The sequence below is a fragment of the Mandrillus leucophaeus genome, unplaced genomic scaffold, assembly GCF_000951045.1.
Source record: "Mandrillus leucophaeus isolate KB7577 unplaced genomic scaffold, Mleu.le_1.0 Scaffold153, whole genome shotgun sequence".
In the NCBI taxonomy this organism is placed as follows: Eukaryota; Metazoa; Chordata; class Mammalia; order Primates; family Cercopithecidae; genus Mandrillus; species Mandrillus leucophaeus.
The window spans coordinates 964,896-974,379 of record NW_012101510.1 but is presented as its reverse complement, the minus strand read 5'-3'; the positions used below and the strand labels follow the sequence as shown (position 1 = coordinate 974,379).

At 54.9% G+C, this 9,484-nt stretch overlaps 1 protein-coding gene across 1 annotated transcript in view; it reads left to right on the top strand.

Moving 5' to 3' along the window:
• The window catches only part of LOC105535997 (TBC1 domain family member 28-like), a 37,576-nt gene extending 28,501 nt beyond the window's left edge, over positions 1-9,075 (top strand). Inside the window, exons 2-3 of the mRNA XM_011975250.1 lie at positions 7,180-7,262; positions 9,009-9,075. Of these exons, the coding sequence (XP_011830640.1) occupies positions 7,180-7,262; positions 9,009-9,075 (150 nt within the window). The remainder of the gene's footprint in view (positions 1-7,179; positions 7,263-9,008) is intronic.
• Positions 9,076-9,484: the final 409 nt, after the last annotated feature.

Genomic DNA, 9,484 nt, shown 5'->3' with positions numbered 1-9,484 from the left:
TAGCCAGGATGGTCTCAATCTCCTGACCTCGTGATCCACCCGTCTCGGCCTCCCAAAGTGCTGGGATTACAGGCTTGAGCCACCGCGCCCGGCCTGGATGTTTGGTTTTCCATTCCTGAGTTCAAATACCTGTTTGCAACCCTGCTGTCAGGAGATTTGGACATCTACTTAGGAGTGGAATTACTGGGTCATATGGTAGTTTCATGTTGACTTTTTGAGGAACTGCCAAACTTTTCCACATTATACATTATATATTCCATGGGTCACTGCATTATACATTCCCATGAACAATACGTGAGGGTTCCCGTTCCTTCACATCTCCAACACTGGCTATTTTCCATTTGTTTGATAACAGCATCCTAACGAGTGCAAAATGATATCTCATTGTGGTTTTGATTTGCATTTCCCTAATGACTAATGATGTTGAACATCTTCTCATGTGTAGATGCTGGAAGTGGGGACACTGTGACAGGACAGCAGCCTTGGCATTGCCTTAGCAGCAGCCTAGGATGGGTGCCAGGGAGCACGAATGAGGGTGAGGAGGGAGAGGAAGGGGGAGAGAGAAAGAGATAAGAGAGATGGGGAGAGAGAAGAGAGAGGTGGAAAGTGAAAGATGGGTAGAGAGAGATGGGGGAGAAACAGAGGAGGCTGGGAGGGAGAGGAGGATGGAGAGAGCAGAGAGAGAGAAAGAGAGATAGGGAAAGGGGCAAGAGATTACAAGAGAGACAGAGAAGCCAGAGAGGCAGAGAGGGAGAAAGGGAGAGAGGAAGAGAGGGAGAAAGGGAGAGAGGGAGAGAGGGAAGAGAGAGAGCAGGTCAGGGCACTCTGGGTCCCAGTTTCCAGTGCACTTGTAGGTCGTCATCACCTAACCACATGGGCAATAAAGTCCTTGTGCCAGCTGCTCACAGCCCCCGAGAGCCCCTCCTCCTGGAGAATAAAACCTTTGGTGACTGCCCTTCCTCAAGGGGTTTTGGTTGTGTCTAATAAACTGAGTCGTCCCGTCTATGACCTTCCTGGGCTCACAGCTCCACTGAACGCTGCTCCCTCGGTTTGGGAGGACCAGTAGTGCCCGTGTCTCACCAGGCTCCCGAGGAAGATTGTGACCTTGGCTTGGGCCCAAAGTAGCTGGGTACCCGCTGGGGCTCTGCTTCTCCTTTCACTAAGAGGAGAAAGAGACCAAAGAATGGTCAGCAGAGAGGACACCTGTGCAAACACCCAGGGAACGAGGGGCTTGAGCCGTCTTCATTTCCTTACAGACACACATTCCCTTCCATGCCTCCTTAATGAGGGCATGAAGCACAGTGTACCTGTGTCCAGCTGTGTGCAAAGGTATGTGTGTGTGCATGTGTGTGTGTTGTAGGGGCGTGCAGTAGGCAGCAAGGAGAGGGCAGCTCCTGCTTAAGGCTGCAAGTCTCTCTGAAAGAAAGATCGAGATTCCCTGGACCACAGCAGGACAGTGTTTTCATTTGCATCCATTTTTATTAGCATTTAAATCTGTATCTTGAGTAGCATATAAACCATAAGTTGGTTAACTATTCTTATAAGCATTTACACAGTAAGATAAACACATGATAATGAACACTGAAATTATGCACCCTGCACCCCGCCCCCTGCCAAAGTTATCTTGCAAACCTACGCCCAGCAAAGGATCCCGTAGCACACTTTGGGAGGTGTAGAGAGGAAGCCTGGGTCTCCATCGCTCATTCCATCTTTTCACCAACTGTGGGCTACCAGGCTGCGTTGGTTTGCTAGGGCTCCCTTAAAGTACCACAGACTGGGCAGCTTCAGCAACAGAATCTCACTGTCTCACAGTCCTGAAGGTTGTAGGTCCAAGAGCAAGATCAAGGTGTCGGCAGTGTAGGTCTCTTTCCAGGGCGGTCCAGGAAGGCTCTGTTCCAGGCCTCTCTCTTGGCGTGTAGGTGGCCTGCTCTGTGTCTCTTCACCTCATCTTCCCTCTATGTGTGACTCTGTGTCCAAATCTGCCCTTTTATAAGGACATCAGTCATATTGAATTGGGCACCCCCTACTGACCTCATTTTTCATTTAACTTATTTCCATAAGACGCTATCTCCAAATAAGATCACATTCTCAGGTACTGGGGCTAAGGACATCAACATAGGAATTTCAGGGGACAAGTTCAACCCATCACGCAGGCCCTCCCTGAGGCCACCTCTGCGTCATCTTTGTCTACAGGCAAGTTGGCATCTAAAAAGTGTCTGCCCAAGACATGTGTCTGGCCCATGGTACAGCCAGTCCACACAGCTAATGGTGAGATCTGGGTGGCATTGTTTCCTCACCGCTATGCCTCACGCAGGCAGCTGCCTTCTTATAACAGGGTGGACACAAATCCCAGCACTGGTGCAATCACTTGCTGGCTGTGGGTGAAGTAGCCCCACGTCAGTGTGCTGCAAAGATGCGGCTTAGAACGTTACGGCTTGTGTGAAAGATGCGCAGATTTCTATTCCTTCCGATCTGTGGTTTCAAGTTCTGCTCGTCTGAACCCAAGGGGCTCTGTAGGGTGCCTCTGGAACAGCCAAGGTGTTAGGGGTGCTGAAAACACAAGGTACCGAGGCTCAACCCCAGCTTCAATCACACAAATAATCTTGTTGACATGTTTTTTTGGTCAGTTTTTTTAATTGATCTTTTGTGTAATTTTTTTTAAGAGAGGGATCCTTTGGCAGAAAGAAAATCTGAAACTCTAAATACCTAAATACTGTCCATTTTATCCATGTATTGTTGGTCCTATCCCCAAAATATATCCTGATTCCATCCATTTGTCATGACCGCTTTAATCTGAGCCCCCATCATTTTTCGCCTGGATTACTGTACCAGCTTCCCCAGTGGCCTCCCCGCTGCCACCTTGCCCTCCCCCCAGGGCTCAGCAAGATTTTTCTGCAAAGGACCTGGTAGTAAACATCTTGGGCTTCGTCGACCCTGTGGTCTTTATTGCACATACTCAGCAATTACTCAGCTCTGCCACTGCAGCCCCAAAGCAGCCACAGACAAGAAGTGAACACAGGGGAGGAACTGTGGCTCCAATAAATCTTTATTCACTACGACAGGAGGGGGACTGCATCTGGATTGTGGGCCATAGTTTGCCAACCCCTGCCTGACTTCATGGCAACACTGACCTTCATATTTACGCCTCTTAAAAACATGTGTAAGCCGAGTGCAGTGGCTCATGCCTGTAATCCCAACACTTCCAGCTGAGACTGGAGGATTGCTTGGGGCCAGGAGGTCCAGACCAGCCTGGATAACACAGTAAGATCCCGTCTCTACAAGAAACCATTTCAAAAGCAGCCAGGCATGGGGGCCCACACATGCAGTGCCAGCTACTCAGGAGGCTGAGGTGGGAGGATTGCTTGAGCCTAGGAAGTCAAGGCTGTAGTAAGCTGTGTTTGGGCTACTGCACTTCAGACTGAGTGATGGAGCAAGACTCTCTGTGTGTGTGTGTGTGTAAAGGTTGTGTACAAGACACACCTTTAATTAATCACAGCCAACCCTCAAATAATCCGCATAGTGTAGGACCCTTACAACGCTACACTCCCAACTCTTCTCCCCACCCATCTTTTGTTTTCTTTCTTTCCATGGATTCTGTGACCATCCTCCTCTCCTCATTGACTCTGCGTGAGCGGGATTCCTGGTGGGGGAAGGGTAGCTGGTGAGAAATGAAGTACCAAGAAACTAGCAAAGGGTCTTCTGGCTGTCTGGGGACAGTCCTCGTGTCATCCCTGGCCTAGTCTCAAGGGTTCTGGGCTGGTCACCCTGCGGTCTCTGTGCTGTGTCTCTGGATCTGGCCTCCATGGGAAGGACCCTGGGAGACCCAGCAGAGTGGGGTGCCTGGGTTGACAAACATCCTCCTGTTCCTCTGGCTGTGTGGCTCAGGGATAGGCCCAGACAGTGTGTCCAGGTGTGCCAGGTCACATCACCGCCCCCTTTGAGATGGGCCCAGAGGACCTTGTGGTGCAAGCATGAAGCTCGACACCCAGAACCTGGGACCAACTGCCCCTCCCTGTGTCCTGGAGTTGGGGTCCAGTCCTGAGAAGACTCTCAGTCACCTGTCGGTGCTGATGAGGGGAAGGAGGAGTTTGTGGACTCAGAGGGGCCATTGCTAGGGGACTCTGAGCACCATCGCTCAGGGGTCTGGTCAGTGGGGGTCTGGTCAGCAGAGATTGAACTCTGGGGCTCAGACATAGAAAAGCTGGTCAGTGACCCTTTCTTCTTTTTCAGTTCTTGCCGCAAGTGCAGAGAGAGAGGAACTTCCAGTGCCCACTATGGAGCCAGAGTCCACAGCATGGGGAAGGCCCCATTCAGAGGCAGCACTGCAGCTAGAGGTAGCTCCAGAGCCCTCCGGGCCCTGCACCGGCATAGCCAAAGACCAGCCAAGCGAGGAGCTGCCAGACCTCATGCCACCTGCTATAGCCACTGGCTTCAACCCTGGAGCTGAGAGCGTAGCTGGAGATGGACGTGGCAGAGAGGAGATTGCGAGCAAGGCTCCAGCCAGCAGTTCCCACGCTGCCCCTAGTCCTGGGCATGGTGCGAGCCTTGGTGTCGGAGACCACGGTGTGCAGCCTGAGTTCCTCTATCTCACTAAAGAGAGGCTTCTTTTATTTACCAGAGTCACAGCCCTGCTGCATCGGGACCTTTTCACTCTGCTGGTGCTGGGGCTGTCTATCTGCAAGCTGGAGGTGCTTGAGAGAAGGAAACGGAGCCTGTGAGGAAGGGTTCCAGCAGCTCCTCCTGCTCCCAGAGGTGGACTCCTCCTTCAGGCATGGAGGTCTCTCTGCTACTGGGCTTCTGGGCTATTTGCCCCTGATTTGCTCCCTGGGACGGGCTCTTCTTAACAGGCAGGCAAGGGGCGTGGGGACCAGGTGGGGGCTTCAAAGGGTACAGCATCAAATCTTCCAAACTCAGCACTTGTGCCCCGGGGTCTCTAATCTGTCTTCTGCCCTAGGATTTATTAATAGTGTTAAATTACCAGTTTATACAAATGACGTTTAAATAAAATTTGATTTCTGAAACTTCATGCCTTTTTGAACTCCCTAATGTTAGATGGTGTTTTTGAGGCGATCCTGAAAATCTCTGATAGTTGAGTCTTTTGTTGCAGTTGTTTGTGTGATTGAGTTACCACCAAATCAACTGTTATTGGAAACCTTTCAGGTATGGCTTTTAAAAGACCTTGACCTACTCTTGCCTGTTTTGACCCTCCAGTTTATTGTGGAAAGAAGGATCATGTAGTTTTATGTCTCCGGCAGATCAATCACTTTCCTCCATCCATAGCAGGGAGGAGTCATGGCACCCCAGAGGGTTACTAGGAGGAGGAGGTGAGGTGGTGTATGGAATCCAGCCCTGCCACACAGACCTAGCACGTTACACCCTAGCTGAGTCCCCTGCTAAGGAAGGGGCACGCCCTCTGCCCTCTGCCCTCAAATGTCAGCCACCCATCCCCCATCTGCATCCCCAGGACTGCCCCAGATTGGGAGGTCTGCGATTGGGGAGGACACATAGATGTTCTGATGCTAGCTACGGGTCCTAGGGTGGGGGTGGTGACAGCGACAAGGATCTGGGTGCATACATGAGTTGGGCAGCCAGGCCTGGCCAGAGTAGTGACACATGCATCCACACATTAGTGCACTCACATACATGTGCACGCTCACCTGCACAAACACGCTGCACACGTGCATGTTGAAACTTCAGGGATGGGAGGATGCTGACTCCAGGCCCTGCTTGGGTCTGTAATGGGTGCCATGACTCCACAATGTCACTGGTGCTGCATACCCTCCCGCCTACCTGCCTGCCCTCTCTGTATCTGGAGCTCTTGGAGACAAGACACACAGCGGTGTCTGGTTCTGCATAGAGGAGGTTTTCCTAAGTGAGAGGCACAGCTGGATCAGCAGACTCAGGTGAGTGTGACCTGCTGTGTTCCCTCCCTGCCGACGTGGGACAGTTGCTACCTGGTGGGCAGTGCTGTCCTCTGGGCAGGTGCCGAGAAGGGTCATCCCTGAGCACTCACCAGGTGCCCATTCTGCACTGACTGTGTAGACGGTTGTTTCCTGCATCCTCACAGCAACTCTGTGGGGTGGGTGTTGTCCCCAAATGCACCCGTTTGACAAGTGAGCTGCCTAGGGTCAGAGGAGCCGATACTGGCCCAGGGACCCAGATGTGAGCCTGGGATGTGCTCTCAGCCCTGCCCTGTGCAGTGCTGGACTCAAGCCCTGACCTCTGCGGCCTCCCTGCCCTGGATTCCAAATCTCCCTGGGGTTCCAGACTTCAGTGGGGCAGAGCCTGACCCTGGAAGAGTCACTAAAATGGAGGCCCTATGGGTGGTGGGGAGGCGGGGGTTCTCAGTCCAATTCTGTGCCTTAAGCTGGGAGGAGGTCTCGCCAACTCAGACTTCAGGTGTGGTCACTGATGATCCTTGTGGGACCCAATGGACACATGGGGTCCTGGGGGAGTGCGTCTCCCCCGGCCAGAGTGCGTGAGAACCGGAGTAGAACGGAGCAGTCACCAGATGTCTTGCTTCCTACAGAAAACTGGGCATCTTCATGGAGATTGATCTTATACAGATGTCCAGTCCTGACCCCATCTGCCCCAGGTGACTGGAATAGCTCATTGTGAGCCCTTGACACTCGACAGGTGGACGCCGTTTGCCCTGCTGGGGCAGGTGTGTATCCACCTGAGAGCACTTGAGGACAATAGGCCTCTCTTTCCAGGTTGCCCTGTGCTCAAGTCCTCAGGAAGGAGCCCACCCCAGGTGGGATGCAAGGACTCCAGAGACTGAGGAAGAGGTGGGGTCACTGGGTCTGGCCCCCTGTCACCTGGAAGGGGTGGTAGAATGGGGCTCCTCGGGCCGGAGGGTGTCTAGGGGTGTGGCAGGAGTGGTTTGGGTGTTTTCTGGGCACTCGGGTACAGCAGAGCCATTGGATGACTTGGTCTTGTGGGATGGTGATGGATGAGGATATCCTACATGTGCATGGGTGAGGGGACATTATTGAAAAGTATGAGCAGGTACAGGTGGGGCCGCTCCCTCAAGAGAGGTGGGGCCTCTCCTCCCGCGCTGTGCCTGGTCAAAGGCTCCTGGGATCCTTAAGATCACAGGGCCGGGACAGACTGTCCACGCCCTCAGGACCGCAAGCGCCTCACCTTGGCCCCCTCTCCCTGGCCCCCTCTGGGTCACAGGGACACGGAGCTGGGTCAACAGTGGACATGGAGCATAAGCATGTTGACATCTGGAAATTCACTGATCGCCTCGGAATTGTGTGGTGAGTCCTCTGACCCCTGACACATCGGTCTCACCTCAGGGACAGGTTTTGTTTTTAGAAAGATTCTCTGAGGCAGGACATGTCTCCCTGGCTCTGGCCAACCTCCTCTCCAGGGTCAGAACTCCTCCCTGCCTCTCCTGCAGGTCCAGCCCGTGGTCAGGGTTAGGGCAGAGCCTTGAGGCCCATCTAGGGAGCTTGGGAGAGCAGGTGGGACAGAGAGGGGGCTGGGTCTGACCCCTGAGCTCTCAGCACTTAGGTCTCCACATCAGCAGGAGAAGAGGGGGCAGCCTGTGGGTCTGGCCCTGTCCCCTTGGGGGCTGCCCTGATGAGATCTGGGGGTGGTGGCCACAGGCTAGGGGGCCCCTGGCCAGGCCTGAGGGCCATTGTGTAGCAGGTCTCCAAGGGCTCAGGGGACCCAGCTGAGGCATACTGTAGGGAGGGGCATGGGGACATCAATGGCTGTGACCGTGGGAGGCTGGGGAAGAAGAAGGGGAGGGCCTGGCCTTGGCATCTCGCAATGAGGCTGGGGAGTAACAGAGCATGCAGCTGAAGGCCCCGGGAGTGGTGCAGGGAAGGCATCTGGGCCTGGTAAGGGGAGCCCAGCCTGGAGTTAGCCCCTCAGGACTCACAGGATTGAGAGAGGGAGGAGTCTGGGGAAGAGGGGCGGGGTGAGCCCATGAGACCTGCCACTTCTGGGATGCACCTGAACCAAGCCAGCCCAGGGTGGAGCTGATAGCCTTGGGAGGATGACAGATGGGGCAGGCAGGGAACAGTGGCACACCTGGGACCCCTCAGTGGGGGGACTTGGTCAGTCCCCAAGGCTCTGCGTGGCCCTCCAGAGACTCTGGTTCCCGCTGGCTCAGTCAGCACTGTGCAGGGTAGATGGGGGGGCCGAGTCGGTGCAGGTAGGACAGCCGGGCACCCCATGTCCTGGCTGCTGCAGTGGCTGGAAGGAGGCTGAGGGATGAAGGCTGACTGCCCTGAGAGCCAGCTTTGGCTGGAGGCGGGGTGGTGGGGCCATCCCCACTGTTGGCAGTGCTCTTGGTCACCCTTGTCAACCCAGGCTTCTCTCCAGCAGGCTGGGAAGCCCAGTGAGACACCTGGGGGTCTCATGCCTAGGCGCTGACAGGAAGAGGGTCACAGGAAGGCCAGGGTAACTGGAAAGAGGGTCATGGTCTCTGGGCTGGGCAGGATGGGGGAAGATGGGGAACAGCCAGGGTCAATGGCCAGGCTGCAGGGAGAGACAGGTGCACACTGGGAGGTCAGACCCTGCAAGGCCTGTGGGGAGTGTCAGGTGCGAAGGGCTCCAGGTGCGTCCTCAGGGCACTGGGCAGCTCTCAGGTCAGGCTCTCTGGACATTGGTGGGTGATGGGGTCACTCCCAAGGCACTGCTGTCAGTCAGGGCTTGGCCACCCACCCTAGGCGGCACCCATCCTGTCTCAGGACTGGACTTTCTCAGCTCCCACAGAGGGTGCCGCCTCCAGTCCAGGAGGGGCATTCCCATTGTGCAGCCTGAGGCCTCTCACAGGCCCCGAGTGGTCCCCGCCAGGCCAGCCTCGCACTCCTTCTTTTCCAGGGTTCTCACGGGGACCATGTGCCCAGCTCCGCAGGGAGGCCTTGCCTTCCTTCCCTGTGCCTTCCTCCGGGCTGAGACTTAGGGTGGATCGGAGGGGCTGGGGCCCTCTCAGGGAGGGAGATGGTTCCTGGCCTAGACATGTCCTCAGCTCTGTCTGAGTTGCCTTACAGTGAGACGAAGCTGACTCCTGTCAGTGCCCTGGAGGTGAAGATAAGAGCCTGTGCCTGCTGCGTGTGAGGCTGCCCCAGGGATAGGGAATCAGGGCTGGTGGGCAAGGCAGAGGGGGCAGCCTATGGGCCGAAGTTGTGGTGACTGGGAGTGACACTGTCACTGGGAGAAATGGCAGTTCCTGTTCCACCTGAACCCAAGACTCTGCCCCATGGTGGTTCAACCAAAACCCAAACTAAGAACCACAGTCTTGCTCAGAAGTCACTGCCTTCTTGTTCTAGGACCCCAGCTGAAGGATTGGAAACAACCATAATCCAAGCTTTTTGTGGTCTGAAGATGCTGAGTCTTGCTATCAGGAGTCCAGGCAGCTGATGCCCGTTCTATCAGAGGGTCTCAGTCCCCCAGGGTTTGCCCTTTCCTGGCTCCTTCCAGTTCCTGGAGCCCAGGACCCAGCATCCATGGGCTGCTGCCAGAGGCC